Source organism: Periplaneta americana, chromosome 15, assembly GCF_040183065.1.
Source record: "Periplaneta americana isolate PAMFEO1 chromosome 15, P.americana_PAMFEO1_priV1, whole genome shotgun sequence".
Taxonomy (NCBI): domain Eukaryota; kingdom Metazoa; phylum Arthropoda; class Insecta; order Blattodea; family Blattidae; genus Periplaneta; species Periplaneta americana.
The window spans coordinates 108,861,575-108,882,329 of NC_091131.1; the positions used below are offsets into that span (position 1 = coordinate 108,861,575).

Consider the following 20,755-nt stretch of genomic DNA (forward strand, 5'->3'; position numbering starts at 1 on the left):
TCTTTTTACGAATACAATTAAGTTTTCAAACATTTCGCGTATTTCGTTAATACCAAAATATCACATCCACACCCATCATACTTGAAGACTTGACATAAATAAGGATCTAAGTGCCATTTTCAAACTTTCGAGATAAACGAGTCTTAACATACGTTGAAGCTATTGGCAAATACACGCCCCTCTACCGGTATATCAAAGTCTATTAAAATGATAAGCAAAAGTGTCTGGACTTCGATTCTTATTTGTTATTTCTGTAAAAACAAAACGTTCACAAAAATGGTACCAAGACCCTTAATTTAGCATACTTCAAGTCTTAATTTTATCTTCACTTCATACAGGATTGTAAAGTATCATACAATGACATAATATGCAGTGAGCAACAATGGTCTCATTAATTTCTCTGTGGATATCGCATAATTTGTTAAAAATAACCAGTATCTTGGATCTCAGTTATAGTAAGTGTTTCTGTGTTATATCGTGTGATATAGCCTACATATACTGGGTGAGGAAGTAATCTCCTTGCCGGAAAGCAGCAACTTTGATTAGGCCTATATTATTATCGGCAGGTGCATTCCCACACTGGCTATGGAGACAGCGTAGTATCAGTGATTCAACAAACCACAAACCATTAATGTCAGATATTATTAAATATAAGCAGCTAAAACGTAATTTACTCACCCAACTTAAGAAACAAGATTCTGCAACTCTCTACCTTCTTGTCCCAAGAATGTTTGCACCTACTAAAGTAGTTCACCTCTCACTTAAATTATCTATATGAAATAAATGGGGGGGGGGGGGGTATTTTTTCTCGGATGCAATTTTTCAGTTCTTTTAGAATATGTGGATTATTTTTACAAAATTTATCTTTTAAAGTCCCTCAGAGAAAGTAGGCGATACAGAGTTGCACTCGGACGTGTGTGTGTGTGGGACAGAAACATGGACAATGGAGGATGGAGCATGTGAAATGGACAGACAGAACAAGGAACGAAGCTGTATTTGAAAGAGTGGGTGAAGAAAGAATGATGCTGAAATTGATCAGGAAGAGTAAAAAGGATTGGCTGGGTCACAAACTGCCTTCTGAAGGATGCACTAGAAGGAATGGTGAACGGGAGAAGAGTCCGGGGCAGAAGATATCAGATGAAAGACAACATTAAGATATATGGATCATATGCGGAGACTAAGAGGAAGGCAGGAAATAGGAAAGATTTGCTGGATTTGTAGTGAAAGACCTGCCTTTGGGCAAACAATGAATGAATGACACAGCGTCGTTAAACAGCCAAGTAAAAAAATAGGCACTGGGGTTAAGTGAGGAGATCGAGAAACACACGTTTCTACTGATAATTTTATCCTCAAATACTGTATGAAGTTCTTTATTTCTTAAACAGGCGCCAAGTAGGTAGACGGTTTCGAGGTCTCACTTCTTAATTTGAGTGAATAAATAACACTTTAATAATTGCTTATACTGTATGTAAATCGTGTGTGAGTTGCCGAATCCTTGATACTGCATTGCCTTCATAATCAGTGTGTGGAAGTATTCCCACTGACAGCCAAAGTTGCCATTTCAGAGCAAGAGATAATTTTCTCACCTAGAATCGAGCACCGTACTGTGTAGAGAATTTCAGTGACCATTTTACAAAGTTTTAAGAAGCAAATCTAAAATAGGAGCCCAGGTCCGAAAAGAGCTTGGTTGCAAGTTATATCCTGTAATATTATTAACGATGACTGGTTATTGCGGTACTGACAGTTGGAAATAGCAAATCTTTTGAGTAGAATACAGTTTTTTATGGTTCATCACTCAGAGAGCTGTGTTAGAGCCTGTGAAAAGCCAACTCTTTTATGTTTAACGTTTTATTATTTAGTAGCATCACTGGTGAGTGAAATATTTTCGTTAGGTACTAGAAGAGAAACAAAAACTTCCTTTCAGCTTTAAAAATAATTAAATAGGTCAGTTCACGATACCAACATTCCAAATAATATTCAGGGACACAGATCCAATCACAAACAGTTGTTACTAAAATACCAGGAAGTCATTACTTATATTATTGTGCTTAATAGAATTATTCATTCACTCTTCCCTCATTAAAGTGCTGTATTCTTTTTTGTGTAAACAAAGAATTGGTCAGTATGATGAAGAGGCTGAACTGCCAACAGTTGATACTCTAGTGCAGGGTTGCAGAACTGGGAAAGAGAGGGGCGGAAACATGAGGAAAGAGTTCGTTATCCCATCCACAAGGCCGGAGCCTTCAATGACGTTTGTGTGACGTTAGGTATACAGACTGGTCTCTCTTCTCCTCTCCCCCCTACCGTACAATGACGCGAGATATGAAGGGAAGGGATGAGTTACGTGTTCCGAGTTATGACGCGTGCTTCAATTGTAGCAGAGTTCTGCATCCCTCCTCTAGTGTCTAGTGGAGATGTAAGATTTCTTAATCTGGTAGAGCTTGCGCTAAGTCTCTGAGATCCAGAGCAAATAGTTTACATGTTCTACGTTACTATGTAAAAACATAGTTAAACTCTCATTTATTTAAAAAACTGTATAATAACCTTAAGATTATCATTTTTTTAAATATCTAGATTGGGTCTGACAGAACTGTTAATAAAGGCAGGAAGTACAGTGCAGAAACGAAGCATGCTGCAACACAATAGGTGGGAAGAACTGTAGTTAACCCAGCAGAGCTCGCACATTTTTTTCCTAGCATATATGGTCGCTCTAGGTCTGTTAAAATTTGTTAAAATTGGATGGCTGTGAAAAAATTACGTTCAAAGACTTTATAATGATATTCATGAATATGTTCTAAATAAAATTATGTTTTATTTAATGACGCTCGCAACTGCAGAGGTTATATTGAGCATTGCCGGTTTGCTGGAATTTTGTCCCACAGGAGTTCTTTTACATGCCAGTAAATCTACTGAAATGAGCCTGTCGCATTTAAATACACTTAAATGCCATCAATCTGGATAGAACCCACAAGCTCAGGCACAGAAGATCAGCACTCTACCGACTGCGCCACCCAGGCGGACAATATGTTACATGAGAACATAGTATAATATTAATAAATATACCGTAACATAATAATAATAATAATAATAATAATAATAATAATAATAATAATAATAATAATGCACAAAATTTAAAACACCAACAATGTAGGCCTACATTGTAAACAATTTTAATGATAACCCCCCTTTGACAAAATTCTGTGTACGCGAATGGTTTAGTTTATTAATTTTATTTATTCAATGGTATTATACACTTCATCCTACTGGTGACATTTCTAGGATTTCCTATTATAGTGAACAATAAATTATAAAAAATGTGAAACTTAACAATGATAGTATTGTTAAATGATGTTACTAAGGAAACGTATGGCTATGTTTGCACGAGAGAACGAAACTTGAAGATTGTTTCCATTAGAATACCGCGTAAGTAATTAATGTCTTTATTGCATTATTGTATTATTTATTTTTGGTGCAATGAGCATCCCTTATTGTGTGTTTATTTATTTACTCTTGCATCATCAATTAAAGAAACATAGGACCTACCTATGTTTGGAATTATTTTAAGTAGCACAGCCTTTGTCTATACTGTAAATGCTTACGCGATATTCTGAAGTATAGGGTTTTGTCGAAATTGTCTACACAAATTAATTTATGTTAGAAAACTCTCTATTGCGATTGTTAATTTACAAATTGATCTTAAGCTTGTGTTGAACTTTGATGAAATACTTTCTATTTAATGTGGAAAATTATAAATTTACCTTAAACTTTCTGTCTGGTGTGACAATATAAAAATGAACCTAATGTCACAACAGATTATGAAATAACTTTCTGACGTTAAATTATAGTAATAGGTCTCTAATATATTTAACAGTTTGTAAGTAAATCTATAACTGTGTTAACTTACAATGAGTAGCTTTCTAATGGAAATAACAATGTATAAATATGGTTAAATTCGGTTTAACCTATTCTGAATTATTTTTCTATTTCAATAATTTAACTTAAAATTATGTTAGTCTACCTTGAATCTGATAATTGAAGTGGTGAGAATGATGTGGAGCTAAGCCACACAGAAACAATTTTACGGGAGGGTGTGTTAAAGGTTTAGTGTCCAATGCTATTAGATGCGGTATCATAATTTCTTCGATGTATATTTACGTCATTTGTTGAGTAATTTTTATAATACAATATTTTAATAGTAGCTTCCCGTATGTGTAAGAAATTAACTCGCACAAAATACATTTTTGTTAAAAGTATGGCTTTGAACTATCTTAGTCTCACCCTTTTAATTTGTTAATTTACCTTAACTTGTGCAACACAAAATTGGATAGTTCCCTGTGAGGTCTGGTAATCTATAAATTTACTAGAGTAAAGGTCTTGTTTTGAGACGCGCCTCGTTTCTGTGTATTACAGATGGTTCCATCAAGGATAGTGGCATCGCGTGCCACACCTCCTCTGCTGGTAACCTGCATCTCTCCATTCCACTGCCCAGCAAACTGGCCGAGGACCCAATTCCCCATCATTACTGCTTCAGCAAAGGCAGACACTCTGGCAGCTTCTACCTCAAAGTGGGTGCCGCAGGTTAGTCAACATTGTGATATCATAGCTTTTGATCTATAGATAACTCCTGTAAGTGCTGTTTTTGAGCTCATCGAGATAAGTGACAATGATAAATGTGACATCACTAATTACGAAGTACACCTTGTTGATCAGTTTCCTTTGATAGTGTAATGGTTATTGATCTTGGGTGATTACAGAAAAAATCGTAAGCATAACTTCCATCAGCTTAGAAAGTGTAAAGATCGCATTGTTATTAAATAAGATGATCAGAGGAAATATTCTGTATACAGACTAGAGTCGTCCACAACCGGTTACGAAAAATATAAATTATACACGGTATTGCTTTTGAACGCCTGGTGCTGTAGTCAGTATGCAAAGCTCTTCCATCTCGTGGAGTGTCTCTGTGTTCGGTTTATCGAATATTCGAGCTGTTTGTCATTCTTTGTGAATGGATGGCAAAGGCAGATCACATTGAGCCATGCACGAGTTCCAAGAACCTTTGCAAGGACGCAATTGTCATCGTGTAGGCCTACCATTTAATTGATAATTCTTCATATCTCACTACATTCAATCAATCATCCATCCATCGACTCATTGATTCATTCATCCATCGATTCATTGAATCATTCATCCATGGATTCATTCCTCCATGGATTCATTCATTTATCGGCTGATTCATTCATTTATTGATAAATTAAAAAAATATTCTAGACATTCTATATGAAGTGTCATCGAAACTAAAGAGACACCATTGTAAACCTGAACAACCATATTTTAATACCTTAAAGACTAATTCGAATAATATTAAGGAATGCTCATAAAAACACCTCATTGAAAAAAAAAATTAGTTTATATTCGAATGCAACAATTTAAATTTATGCGAATTTCATTCGTATTGGAGAAAATCTTATTCTTAATCCATCCCCCAAGTTTTGTGACGTTATCTCAAAAAAACTTGTGAATAATTAAATTACCTAATAAAATTATTAATTTTTGTTCTGATGGTTGAAAATCGCTTGCTATGTGTGGCAGTCGCAGCGCTCACGAGATGTTATAACAGTGAGTAATCTCAAACAAACATTGTGTGTACGTCTCCCTGACCTTGATTGCGCACATTCTGTACAACGGGAGAGCCTACCTGCTGAACTCCTATGTTCCAGTGAGTTTTTTTTATTAAAGACTGAGATAATATTTAAGTCAACATTCTGAAATTTTCACAGTGGAATCAGTATACCCTAAAGAATTAAAAACATGTTTTCTCGTCTGTAAAAATGAATTGCATTTTGTGTTCTATATTTTTTTTTAATTATTTTACGGCAGGTTACTATTTAAAAAATTGCATATTTGTTTCATTTTGAGGGAATTTATAAATTAGGCTCTCCTTTTTCGAATTCCGTTGAAATCACTTTTCCATCTTATTTTACATTGTAAGAAAACTTGAATGAATGAAGTCGTGTCTTTGCTAAACCGGTAATTTAAATGCTGATTGCTGCCAAACTATGAAGAGTATAAATATAATATTGCGTGAAATTCATATTTAGAACATATAAAATAACCTGTTACAATATTTTTAACTGTTGAGACATCATGGTTCAAAAACATACAGTACTTATTTTTGCATGGAATGACCCATATCTCTTTTTCCTTAGACGTAACTTATACAATTTTCCCGATCCATGTTGAATCTTTCGTACACTACTTTTAACACTTGAATATAAATAATTGGTTAAATGGCGATCTGATATGAAGAAGCACCGAAACAGCTGTAAGCCGCACATGCTTACACAATTAACACGAGTAAGATCGCCATTTAATCAATTATTTAATTTTCCCGAGTTTCATTCACGACGGTGTTACTACTTACCTTAAAATCATACTTTTGCGTGAGTTGTCATAGTTTCATGCTATTTTGTCCCAGTTTCCAGTTCACTTCATGTCTTGAGGTAGTGAACAGTAAATCAGTTTTTAATCGTCTTCTACTTGTCATTCGCTGCACATAGTCATATCATCACAAGGTTCTTTCTTCTGGTTAATCCAGCACATTTCTTCAGACTCCACCACTTTTCTAATATCATTATTATGTCTCGTTTTATAATTTGAAGGTTCTACCTCTAAACCCGACATCTTGCATTTTGCTTGACTGTTGCTTGTTTATATTAGGTTTGTTTCTGTAGCGAGTTTATGATGTTTTAATAACTGAAAACTGTTCCAAACTCAACTATTGCACATGATCAGCAATGATCAGTTTGAAATTAATTTCAAACCAATCCATGCACGAACATACATGTACTGTAAAATAATAATTTACTAATCGCCTATATTGAAGATGTAATCAAATTTCACAGTATAACATTCCCATTAGTCAGTGGAGTGTTTCTGGTCTTTCGTTTGGTGCACGTGGCACACTTCCTAAATTCACATGTAATATTTTAAAAGCACTCGGTCTCCGATTTTTTTAAATTAAAAAAATTGTATTGAATACTCTTAAGGATTCAATCCAAATATTACATTACCATTTATATTTTGGCCATTGATGATTCTATTGGGTTTGCATTTCTCTGGATTTTTTACTAAACAATTCCTGTATTTAATCTTTTTGTCTTTCTAAATTATTCTGTAGTGCTTTTATTCTGGATCTTTATGGTCACCCTCATTGAGGGCAGATTATTTTGTTAAAAATAGTTGTGTTAATAATCAAATGTAGATGAGCATGGAAACATAAAATATTAATGCAAAAAGTACGTGTGTGCCAATCCATTGGATAAAAGTACAGCACAACTATCTAAATGTGCATGCGTCAAAGTGATTTGTGATTGGTTTGCTCTTGATCCGCAAATTTTTCTGACCGTCAGGAAATGGTTTGGTGACGGTTTGATATGCTGCAAGAACGTCTGACTTCAATCAGCAAATTAGTAAAGTCGATCTGCTTATGCTCATGACGGTTGGAAACACCGGAAACTACTGCAGAAACAAACCTATTGTGTCCTAATGATTTTTTTATCTGCACAGGGTTCTGCTTTGGCCATCTGATCCACAGCGGTCTGATGCTGGGCTATCAGATTGTGTACCTCACGTCAGAAGGAGACGAGTTCTACAAGTGTGCCAGCATTGCCACACTCGTGCTGGACATCCTGTATCCTCTGTATTCCTTCCTGCAGCTCTTCTTCATATTCAAGTACTCAAACGTAAGTTTGTTATCCATCTGCTACTTTCAGTAAGTTTTCGAGCTGCCTTTTAATTGATTGTTGAACATTTGTTCGAAAACTTTTCTTATGATCATGTGCTCATTGTGGCACGCACTTGAAGTACAATACTGCCATTTACCTGTAAACTTTCTGACACCAACTATTGTAATCGTGTAAGTTATGTTTTTGTAAAATGTATTTATTAAAATAATGGAAGATTGACTTCGAACCAGGACATAAAAAGAAAGACATGACCTAACTATTGATTCTAATGATAATACCATCCGGACTTGTGTTCAGAAGTAACCGAATCTGATAATAAAATGAAAGACAGAAGAGTACCTACAGAAAAATAAATATTTTATAAATGTGTTTAAATATTAAAGAATTTTATTTTAATTTGTCACATTTTTTAAAAGACATTTCCTCCAAGATGGCGTGACAATTTAAAAATATCTTGTAGACATGCGGATCACTGCTTTTCATTTTATAATTTTAATAATTTACGTACCAACATTAATAACTAAAAATGATCATGTCAAAATATTTCAGAAATAATTTAGAAAAGAATATTATTACAACGGAATAGCTTGGGGGATTCTCAGAATTGTAAAAGTATTTAAATTGGCTATAATATATAAACAAAATAAAAAACACAACATTACTTCAAGTGAAATTTCGATTAATGGTACAGACCTAAAAAGCAAAATTTGGGCCACCTGAATTTTCCAGTATGCTCAGTATGTTACAACTGGAACTTGGAAAATTCAGATGGTCAAAAATTTTGTTTCTGGGTCTGTACCATATTGCTATACTTCGTTAGTCATCGGTGATCAAGTGGTTATTATGCTTGCCATTCGATCGAAGATCCGCGGGTTCAAACCCGAAGTTTTAGGAGCTATAAAATCTTTACCAGGCTTCTCTAGGAAAGATTTAGAATTTAGGATACGTAAAGTAACTTTCTCTCTTCATCCTATAGTTTCAAGTTATTTACGACCATTTTTCACCCACGTAAAAATTTGACTCGATTAGTCAACATTCCTGCCCAACATATCATCTATAATCGGGAGTTACAAATTTCGCCTTAAATGATTCCTCTATTTTGTCATTGTAAGAGGAGTCCAAGAGACGAAAATTTCTAAGGACTTCTTCACAGTGGCTGACAATTAATATTCTAATATGACAGAGTTAAGGTCTCATAAGAGTCACAGTCTGGTTGAACTAAATTCTAATTAACTTAAGAGAGTAAAATCTGGATTTTGTTAACATTTTAGTACAAATCATTTTGCTGTCTGCTGTAGGTGATAGTGAACCGCTGCAAGGAGCTTGCCCGGTTTGCACTAATGCATTGCATCGCGTCCAGCTTGTGCTTTTGGATCTGGACAATCCTCAGGGAGACACTGGACTCTCTCAACTCCTACGCTAAGTACGACGACGACAGTTCAGATGATGACGACGATAGTTCTGAAGTGGCAACTTCGTTCGAAAAGGCTGTTGCCTTGCCCTTGACAATGAACCAACATCGTAAGTAAAAACCTTCCTCATTCTCTATGTTCTTCTTCTCTTTTGATTTCCTCCCTCTTTTGTAACTTAACTTCTTGCATTTCTTCCTTATCTTATACTTTCCTTCTTCTGCTATCTTTCCTTCATTCTGTTCATTCTTCTCCTTCTATTTATTTTCTTCTTCCATTCCTGTTATTCATTTTCCTTCTCTTGATATTTATTCTTTTTATTCAGTTTCTTTTCTCCTTTCAATCCAGCTGTTCTTTTTTCCCTTCCATTTCTTTTCACTTCTCCATTCCTACTGTTCATTCTTTTTCTTTCTCCAACACTATTCTTGATTTTCATTCTTATATTTTTTTCTTCCTCCAGTACCATTGTTCGTTCTCTTTCTTCCATTGCCTTTGTTCCAATCCTGCTATTCATTATTCCCCTTCCATCACCTTTCCTTCCCCCCCAGTTTCCTTTCATCACTTTCTTTACTTTCTTTTTCCTTCAATTCTGTTCTTTATTTCCCTCCTTCCATTTCTATTTCTTCATCCATTTTCCCATTTAATTTTCTCATTTCCATTTCTTTATCACTCTGTATTTTCCTGTCCTTTCTCATTCCATTTCTTCTATTCTTGCTGTTTATTCTCCTTCATCTACTTTTTCCCCTACCTCCATTTTCTTACTCATTCCTCTTCTTCCATTTATTTTTCTTCCTCCATATTATTCATTTTCCTCTTTTTCACTTCATCTTCCTCCGTTTTCCAGTTCATTCTATTCCTACAATTTCTTTTTTTCCTTTTTTCTGTTATTCTCTTCCTTCCATTTGCTTTTCTTCCCCCATTTTCCTCTTCATTCCTCTTCTTCCATTACTCTTTTCCTCGGTTTTCCTGTTCATTCTTCTCCTTCCATTCCTTTTCTTTCCTCCATCTTCCAGTTCATTTTACTCCTTCCATTTCTTTTTCCTCTCAATTTTCCTGTTCATTTTCCTCCTTCCATTTGCTTTCCTCACCCCATTTTCCTCTTCATTCTCCTTATTCCATTAATCTTTCTCCTCGGTTTTCCTGTTCATTTTTCTGCTTTCATTTTTTTCCTTCCTTAATTTTTCCTGTTCATTCTCCTCCTTCCATTTCTTTTCCTTCCTCCATATTTGCTGTTCAGTTTCCTCCTTCCATATCTTTTCCTTGCACCATTTTCCTGTTCATTCCTCTCCCTCCATTTCTTTTCCTTCCTCTATACACCTTTCATTCTCTTCCCAATTACTTTCCTTCCTCTATTTTCCTCTTCATTCTCCTCCCATGTATTCCTTTCCCTCCATTTTCCTGTTCATTCCCCTTCTTCCATTTATTTTCCTTCCTCTATACACCTGTTCATTCTCCTCCTTCCAATTTTTTCCTTCCTCCATTTTTCTCTTCATTTTCCTCCCATGTATTCCTTTCCCTCCATTTTCCTGTTCATTCCCCTCCTTCCATTTCTTTTCCTTCCTCTACACACCTGTTCATTCTCCTCCTTCCAATTACTTTCCTTCCTCTATTTTCCTCTTCATTCTCCTTCCATGTATTCTTTTCCCTCCATTTTCCTGTTCATTCCCTTCCTTCCATTTCTTTTCCTTCCTCTATATACTTGTTCATTCTCCTCCTTTCCACTTCTTTCCTTCCTCTATTTTCCTGCTCATTCTTCCTTTCCATTTCTTTGTTCTCAGCCACTGGCGTGGATCAGTCAGTTGAGGCGCTTGCCTGCTGGTCTGAAGTTGCGTTAGAGCGCGGGTTCGGTCCCCGCTTGGGTTGGGTTTTTTCCGAGGTTTTCCTCAACCGTAATGTGAATACAATGTAATCTATGGCGAATCCTCGGCCTCATCTCGCCAAATATTATCTCGCTATCACCAATCTCATTGACGCTAAATAACCTAGTAGTTGATACAGCGTCGTTAAATAACCAACTAAAATAAAAAAAAATTCTTTGTTCTCTCCATTTTCCTCTTCATTCTCTTTTTTCCATTTTCCATTCCATTAACCTGTTCATTCTCCTCTTTTCATTTAATTTTCTTCCTCAAATCCTACTTTTCATTTTCCTCCTTTCCACTGCTTTTCCATTTTCAATTTTCTTGTTCATTTTTCTCCTTCCATTTATTTTTCCCCTCCATTTCCCTATTAATTCGAATTCTCCTCCTTAGATTTACTTTCCTTCATCCATTTTACCTCTTCATTATTCGCCATCCATTTCTTTTCCTCCCTCCATTTTCCTTTTCATTATTATCCTTCTATTTCTTTTCCTTGCTCCATTTTTCTGTTCATTCTCCTGCTTCCCATTTTTTTACTACCTTCACTTACGTGTTATTTTTCCTCCTTCCGTTTCTTTTCATTCTCCTGCTTCCATTTCTTTTCCTTCCTCTATTTTCTCTTCTCACACCTTCTTCCATTACTCTTCCTTTCTCCAGTTTCGTTTTCATTCACCTACATCCAATTTTTCTTACCTCCGTTTTTCTGTTCATTCTCCTCCTTCCATTTCCTTTTCTTCCTCCAGTTTCATGTTCATGCACTCCCCTCCATTTATTTTCCTTCCTCCCTTTTCTTGTTCATTCTCCTCCTTCCATTTCTTTTCCTTCCTCCAGTTTCATGTTCATGCACTCCCCTCCATTTATTTTCCTTCCTCCCTTTTCTTGTTCATTCTCCTCCTTCCATTTCTTTTCCTTCCTCCAGTTTCATGTATATGCACTTCCCTCCATTTATTTTCCTTCCTCCCTTTTCTTGTTCATTCTCCTCCTTCCATTTCGTTTTCCTTCCTCCCTTTTTCTGTTCATTCTCCTCCCTCCATTACATGTCATTGCTTCATTTTGCTATTCATTCTGCTCCTTCCATTTCTTGTCCTTCCTCCAGTTTCCTGTTTATTCCCTCCCTCCATTTCTTTTCTTCCCTCCGTTTTCCTGATCATTATTCTCCTGCATTTCTTTTCTTCCTTCCATTTCGTTTCATTACTGTGTTTTCCTGTTCATTCTCCTCCTTTCATTACTTTTTCTTCCTCCATTTAATCTTGTTCTTTCATCTCCTTCCTTTTTTCTTCCTTTCTCGATTTCTTCTGTTCTTTCTCCTTCGATTTCTTTCCCTTCCTCCATTTTCCTGTTCATTATCCTCCTATTTCTTTTCTTCTCCATTCCTGCCGTTCTTTCTCCTCCCATTTTCTTTTCCTCTCTCCATTTCTTCTGTTCATTACCCTCCTTCCATTCCATTTTCTCCTCATCTATTCATTTTCCTCAATACATCTCTTTTTCTTCCTCCATTCCTGCTGTTCATTCTCCTCATTCATTTTTACTCTCTCCATTTTGCTGTTCTTTCCCCTCCTTACATTTTTTCTTTCTTCTCCGTCTCCTTTTCTTACGTTTCTCATTTGTCTTCTCATTTTCTTCATCTGTATTCTTTTCTTCTGCTTATTTTCCTCTCTTACGTTCATTTCTCTCCTCCTCCATTTCCTGTCCTCTTTCTCCTCTCTTTTGACTTTTCTTCTTCTTTTGGCTGATTATTTTTTATATTAATTCTTCTTCCATTTCTTTTTCTTTCTCCTTCTCCTCCACTTTTTTCCCTTTTGACTTTTCTTCTTCTTTTGGCTGATTATTTTTTTTGTATTAATTCTTCTTCCATTTCTTTTTCTTTCTCCTTCTCCTCCACTTTTTTCCCTTTTGTATCCCTTTTCTTATTTTTTTTCATTCCCCCTCTTCTGCTATTTCTTCGAATTCTTTTTGGAGAACACTTTCGATTTCTGTCTTATTTGTGTCTCTGTTTTGAACTCTTTCATTATCTTTTCGTCCGACATTCTCTCCGTACGTTCATTTCATTTCTTGGGTACATACATTACGATAATTGCCTCGTTTTGAATATATTTCAACAGTCTGAACCTGAACCATATTAGCTTTATTTTGTTTCAGTTGGTCGTGACTTTACGAAAGTGAATTTCTTTTCCTTGCTGGTACTTGTCTTCTTCAGTTTTACAAGTTTTACAAGTCATATATTTTGTTATTTGGTAATAATGATCCAAAGTCATTAAAATATAGCTACCGTACCAAAAATAGAGACGTAAAAATTAAAATACTTACACAATTAACACAAGTAAGATCACCATTCAATCAATAAAAAATTAAGCATCTTCTTTCCTTAGTTTCATTCCTTTTGTTACTTAGGCCTATACATTAATATGTCACATCAACGGACGTGTATACGTCACCAAACATCGTAAGATGAAGATTACATTAGGCCTATACGTTTTTCGTATGTAATGGTATCCCCTTTATACGCCATGAAAGTGTTGTTTAGTCAGCTGTCCGAAGACAGGTTTGAACCTCATAAGTGACACCACTAAGGCATCACTCTGAGGCAGTTAAGCCAGGAGATAATGGGGTAGGATGGCCAGTTCCTTTCCCCCTCTATTACGTACATCACTGACTAATAACATAATATTAATTACACTGTTCATACTTCAGATGTATACAACAATAATTGTTCTTCCTCTGACATATCGTCAAGTGAGATGTAGGACCAACTGCCTGACAATAGATGTACACTGAGGGACATAATATTGTTCAGCAGACGAAAATGTTTCAAGATCTGTAGAGCGGTTCATAAGAGGCTATAATTTTTAATTCTTTCTCAGCATAGACTGTAATACTTAATAAAAAGCAAAGCGTATATCTCGTCATTGTGTGAACCAAACTTTCGGCTCGTAGCATGAGCAATGTGGCATTCTTTGACTTACAATCAGTTATTATGTTCCTAATTGTGCATATAAGTCAGAGCCTAATTCAGAGGTAATAGGAGGCATAATAAATAAAAATGAAAATATTGGGGCGATTATTCTGCAGTGTTCAGATATAGGAAAGCATATAGAAAGAATTGCGAAAAATAGAACTATCCCTTAAACCTAGGCTATAAAATGTGCTTTAAAGAAGAAAATTCACATTTCTTTTATAAATGATTTTAAACATGTAGTTAACATCTTATTCTGCTGTCAAAAAATCTGAAAGTTAGAATTTATAAAACAGTTATATTACCAGTTGTTCTGTATGGTTGTGAAACTTGGACTCTCACTTTGAGAGAGGAACAGAGATTAAGGGTGTTTGAGAATAAGGTTCTTAGGAAAATATTTGGGGCTAAGAGGGATGAAGTTACAGGAGAATGGAGAAAGTTACACAACGCAGAGCTGCACGCATTGTATTCTTCACCTGACATAATTAGGAACATAAAATCCAGACGTTTGAGATGGGCAGAACATGTAGCACGTATGGGCGAATCCAGAAATGCATATAGAGTGTTAGTTGGGAGGCCGGAGGGCAAAAGACCTTTGGGGAGGCCGAGACGTAGGTGGGAAGATAATATTAAAATGGATTTGAGGGAGGTGTGGTATGATGGTAGAGACTGGATTAATCTTGCTCAGGATAGGGACCAATGGCGGGCTTATGTGAGGGCGGCCTCCGGGTTCCTTAAAAGCCAGTAAGTAAGTAAGTAAGTTAACATCTTATTGCAAGAAAGTATTCACATATCAGTTACGATTCTAAGAACAACATTGGCAATGCATTCACTTAAATTTGTGTGTCATTATAAAGTGATATATATATTGTATATGTTTAACCAGTTTCATTTCTTTGTTTCAGTCGGCGCTAGGAAGCTTATCCAGTGTCTAAACGAAACATCTTGGTGGACAAAAGGACAGTGCCAACCTCCAGCTGGTCTTGCTATCATTGCCAGCCAGTTTTCTCCCTATTTATATCCTTTCACCATTGAGTATAGCATTCTAGTAGGTAAGTCCGACAATTTAAAAATACAGATAAACAAATTCGACTTAATTTTTATTTAGTTTATATATATATATATATATATATATATATATATATATATATATATATATATAATCATCCCTGTTTTTATAGTGACTTTCATCTTATTATGCCTTGGCCGTTTCACTTACGTATTTTTCCCATTTAGATTACTTTGTACCAACCTATTTGCCTATAACGTCCTCTCTTCAAACATTTACACCTAAGACATATTAGTTACATTTCGTCTAAGATTACTTAACTACACTTCTTTTATTTTCAATAAAATCACTCGTTTCACTTGAGATTTTTAAACATTTCTATGGTTATACTGAGCCACTTTAGATTATTAATAATTTCCGTGATTACACCAATATGCTCTAGAATTATTAATAATTTCCATTGTTACACCAAGATGCTCTACTGGGTGTTCATTTCAAAGTGTGTCATGACGTCACTGTTGGTGAGTAAGCGATTTGAAGCGAGTTTCAGCTTTTATGTCAGAGAAGTTGCCTATTAATCAAGGCGTTCAATCTGAACTTAAGAACGTGTACGGTATAACTTGAACGTCGTAGCAACAGATGGCGGTCTGTACGGTCTGTGTGCTACCATAACCTCTTTCGAACTGTGTTTTGCGCGGGCAAGTCGTACCCAGGGTATTTGTTATCATCGGTTGCATACGGAACATTCCACAATACAAATCAAATGCTCCGTGTCCATGTTGACCGTCGAAGTTAATGTCAACAAATACTGTACGTAAGCAATCGTCTTAACCCTCTCCCCATATCCCGACAGTAAGAAAAAAACTCACCTCAGTACGTGTTTCCAAACAGTTCACATTCCTGCCACTGCAGGCCTTACCGTATGTATCGGTAAGTACTCTTCAGAATGAACACCGTACTTCATAGGCAACTTCTCTTGCATATAGGTAATACGCCTTTGCAGAGATGTAGGAAAATTGAATTCTCTAGGCTCATCGGCTAGCCACATGACGACATACAGCGAGCCATGACACACTTTGAACTGAACACCCAGTAGATTATTATTAATAATTTCCATGGTTACACCAAGCTGCTTTAGATTATTAATAATTTCCATGGTTACACCAAGCCACTTTAGATTATTAATAATTTCCGTGGTTACACCAAGATACCGGTACTCTAGAATTATTAATAATTTCCATGGTTACACCAAGATGCTTTAGAATTATTAATAATTTCCATGATTACACCAAGCTGCTTTAGATTATTAATAATTTTCATGGTTACACCAAGTTGCTTTAGATTATTAATAATTTTCATGGTTACTCCAAGCCACTTTACATTATTATTAATAATTTCCATGGTTACACCAAGCCACTTTACATTATTATTAATAATTTCCAAGGTTACACCAAGTCACTTTAGATTCTTAATAATTTCAATCATTACACTAAGCCACTTTATATCCATGATTACATCAAACCACTTCAGATTATTATTAATAATTTCCATGTACACCAAGCCACTTTAGATTATTAATCATTTCCATGGTTACACCAACTGCTTTAGATTATTAATAATTTCCACGGTTACACCAAGCTGCTTTAGATTATTAACAATAATTTCCATGGTTACAGCAAGTCTCTTTGGATTATTAATAATTTCCATGGCTACACCAAGCTGCTTTAGATTATTAACAATAATTTCCATGGTTACAGCAAGTCTCTTTGGATTATTAATAATTTCGATGGTTACACCAAGCTGCTTTAGATTATTAATAATTTCCATAATTACACCAAACCACTTCAGATTATTAATCATTTCCGTGGTTACACAGAGCCACTTTAGATTATTAATAATTTCCACGGTTACACCAAGCTGCTTTAGATTATTAACAATAATTTCCATGGTTACAGCAAGTCTCTTTGGATTATTAATAATTTCCATGGTTACACCAAGCTGCTTTAGATTATTAATAATTTCCATAATTACACCAAGCCACTTCAGATTATTAATCATTTCCGTGGTTACACAGAGCCACTTTAGATTATTAATAATTTCCACGGTTACACCAAGCTGCTTTAGATTATTAACAATCATTTCCATGGTTACACCAAGCCCCTTCAGATTATTAATCATTTCCTTGGTTAAACAGAGCCACTTTAGATTATTAATAATTTCCATTGTTATACCAAGTGGCTTTATATTATTAATCATTTCCATGGTTACACCAAGCCGCTTCAGATTATTAATCATTTCCGTGGTTACATGGAGCCACTTTAGACTATTAATAATTTTCATGGTTTTACCAAGCTGCTTTATATTATTAATAATTTCCATTGTTATACCAAGCTGCTTTAGATTATTAATAATTTCCATGGTTTTACCAAGCTGCTTTAGATTATTAATAATTTTAATTATTATACCAAGCAGCTTTATATTATTAATCATTTCCATGGTTACACCAAGCCGCTTCAGATTATTAATCATTTCCAAGGTTACACCAATCCGCTTCAGATTATTAATCATTTCCATGGTTACACCAAGCCATTTCAGATAATTAATCATTTCCATGGTTACACCAAGCCCCTTCAGATTATTAGTCATTTCCATGATTATTGGATTATTATTTGAAATTTTGTTATGAAATTGGATTTAATTGTAATTTTTACACCAAGCCACTTCAGATTATTAATCATTTCCATGGTTACACAAGCCACTTTAGATTATTAATCATTTCCCTGGTTACACCAAGCTGCTTCAGATTATTAATCATTTCCATGGTTACACCAAGCCACTTCAGATTATTAATCATTTCCATGGTTACACCAAGCCACTTCAGATTATTAATCATTTCCATGGTTACACCAAGCTGCTTCAGATTATTAATCATTTCCATGGTTACACAAGCCACTTCAGATTATTAATCATTTCCATGGTTACACCAAGCCGCTTTAGATTATTATTACAATAATAATTTCCATGGTTACACCAAGCCACTTTAGATTATTAATAATTTCAATCATTACACCAAACCGGTTTATTTCCATGTACACCAAGCTGCTTTAGATTATTAATAATTTCCACAGTTACACCAAGCCGTTTCAGATTATTAATAATTTCCATGATTACACCAAGCCACTTTAGATTATTATTACAATAATAATTTCCATGGTTACACCAACCCACTTTAGATTATTAATAATTTCAATCGTTACACCAAGCCGGTTTATTTCCATGTACACCAAGCGGCTTTAGATTATTATTACAATAATAATTTCCATGGTTACACCAACCCACTTTAGATTATTAATAATTTCAATCGTTACACCAAGCCGCTTTATTTCCATGTACTAATTAGATTATAAATAATTTCCATTGCTATACCAAGCGGCTTTATTTTATTAATCATGTCCATGGTTACACTAAGCTGCTTTAGATTATTAATCATTTCTATTGTTACACCAAGCAGCTTTAGATTATTAATCATTTCTATGGTTACGCTGAGCAGAAAAAATTCCAAGCATGGCGAGCCTCGTAAATTCCAATTCCATCCATGGGAAACCAATTCTCGAGCACGAATCTTACTGATATCATTTCAACAGAGTCAATAAGAATCAAGGAGGAATCGAGTTCAGTAGTAGAAGAGTGCATACATTGAAAATTCAGTGCAAAACAAAATGAAAATTGTTGGACAAATTCCTCGTGGAAGAGTCAACTGCATCTGCATGTTCTGTCTGCCTTAATTTCAACAAGTCATGAAACGGCTGTGAAGAGTGTAATGGAAACAATAAATCAAGTGAAATATATTTAATAAATTATAATAATTGTATGGTAATTATTTTAACGTTAAAGTGAATTAATTATAAGGTACAATAGGACTTACTATAATTAATTTCATATCCCTAGAGCTATAAAATACTAGTTTAAGCTCAATTTTGGGGGGTGACAATGCATCGATTACTGACCGATCGTGCATAAAAGTTACTTCATTTGCTTCCTTTCGAAGGAAAATCAATTCAGGGTCGTGTACCGCAGAATTATGAAATATAAAGCAGCGTTGTTCCTAGTTGAAAGAACTTCAACATAAATTACCGGCCATTTATTTTGTTTCTCATCCCCATTCCCAAGAATCTTCCTACATTTAAAATAATTGTCTCTGCAAGACGTATTCTAATACAGTGGCTGTATATCCTAAGATCTCACAGGTCTTCAACAGCAAATGTAAGAAACGAGGTAAACAGTATGAGAATAAGGTGTAAAATGACAATAGACAGGGGTGGGCAAACTATGGCATTCCAGTATTTCAAACACAAATACAAAATTCTTCAAAGAGTACCTGTAGTATTTTAAATACAAATTCAAAATAATTTCAAAATTTTCACCAAAATCAATTGTACTTCAAATACTTGAGAAATAAAATGTGAACATTTAGTTTCAGAGCTCAAATATTGCGATTATAATTCATTGAAACTACAGTATATTTAACTAAATTTTACAGGCATATTGTGTAAGTTCCGAAAAGCTGATATAAATGGAATTATTGTTGTATGTTTTGCTGTCTGAATAACTTATCTTATGCTAAGTAAATTACTGTTCACTAAAATAGCTTGATTTATATGACAAATACAATTACAGATTAACGTTTACGGAAAGTTATTTTGCATCTTCAGACTTGATGAATAATAAATAATTCATGGTAAGTTAATTTCATAATACGCACCTTTATTAATTCTATTTATCAAGTAGCATTTTTATGTTTAAATATTGTTTTCAAGCTCAAGACTCATGTTGTATTGATTAATCTTTGCTGTACATCATGTTCTTTTAATGTCAGAACGCTAATTTTGTTTAAGGTAGGTATTAATAAACATAAGTTTATTTGATAGGTAATTTACATTTATTTAATATGGTTGTGTAGGCAGGGCCTAGTGGACTGCTTTGCCGGGTGTCTACGATGCTGTTAAGATGGTCCTGCATACCAGTATTTGATGTGTTTTAGTCTTTAAATGAATTTCGTCTGTTAGCCTGTTCAGAGCTCTACCGATTTTTATTTTCCTTTTAAGTTTATATTGTAAAATTTCATCATTCCTCTAAAACGTGTGTACTGCATTGTGTCACCTTTTTCTTTTTATTTTTTATGTATGTTGTTGTTGCTGTTTTCTAAAGCCAGGCATTTGACAATAAAGTCATTTGACCTCTTGCACTCCAATATTTTTCAAAGATATTGTCATGGTTAGCCACTGACGCACAGATTTTGAGATGTTCTGAATCCATTTCTTGATTTGAGTTGCACAATAGACAATTAGGAGACTGATGTATTCCAATTCCATGCAGATGCTTGGCCAAACAATTTTTTATGTATAAACTAATATATTTTTTATGTACAAACTAATATATTATTTAGTTTATACATATACATTTTTTATGTATAAACTAATACATTACTTATGTTATTTCCTTAATTATGTATGTTTTCATGTATTTGATTTCTTTATTCGTTTATCCATTATTGTACTGAATAATTTATTTATATATTCAAACTTTTCCATTATTTTGTCAAGTGTTCTTTTCCCATTGTTCTTCTTTCGATGTTAACAGTTGTTTTGTTTTAATGGTACCTTATGATTTAAAGAAGCGACAAGTTGTTTTTTGTACTTCAACATTGTAAATTATCTTTATTCGCGTTGGTTTGATAATAAGTACTTATCCATCGTCATATCACCATGGTAATGTCATTGATT

General features: G+C 34.6%; 1 protein-coding gene across 1 annotated transcript in view; it reads left to right on the forward strand.

Moving 5' to 3' along the window:
- The window catches only part of LOC138715258 (proton channel OtopLc-like), a 117,753-nt gene that overhangs the window by 88,113 nt on the left and 8,885 nt on the right, over positions 1–20,755 (forward strand). The window contains exons 8-11 of the mRNA XM_069847985.1: positions 4,411–4,578; positions 7,567–7,742; positions 9,044–9,266; positions 14,869–15,015. Coding sequence (XP_069704086.1) covers positions 4,411–4,578; positions 7,567–7,742; positions 9,044–9,266; positions 14,869–15,015 — 714 coding nt within the window. The remainder of the gene's footprint in view (positions 1–4,410; positions 4,579–7,566; positions 7,743–9,043; positions 9,267–14,868; positions 15,016–20,755) is intronic.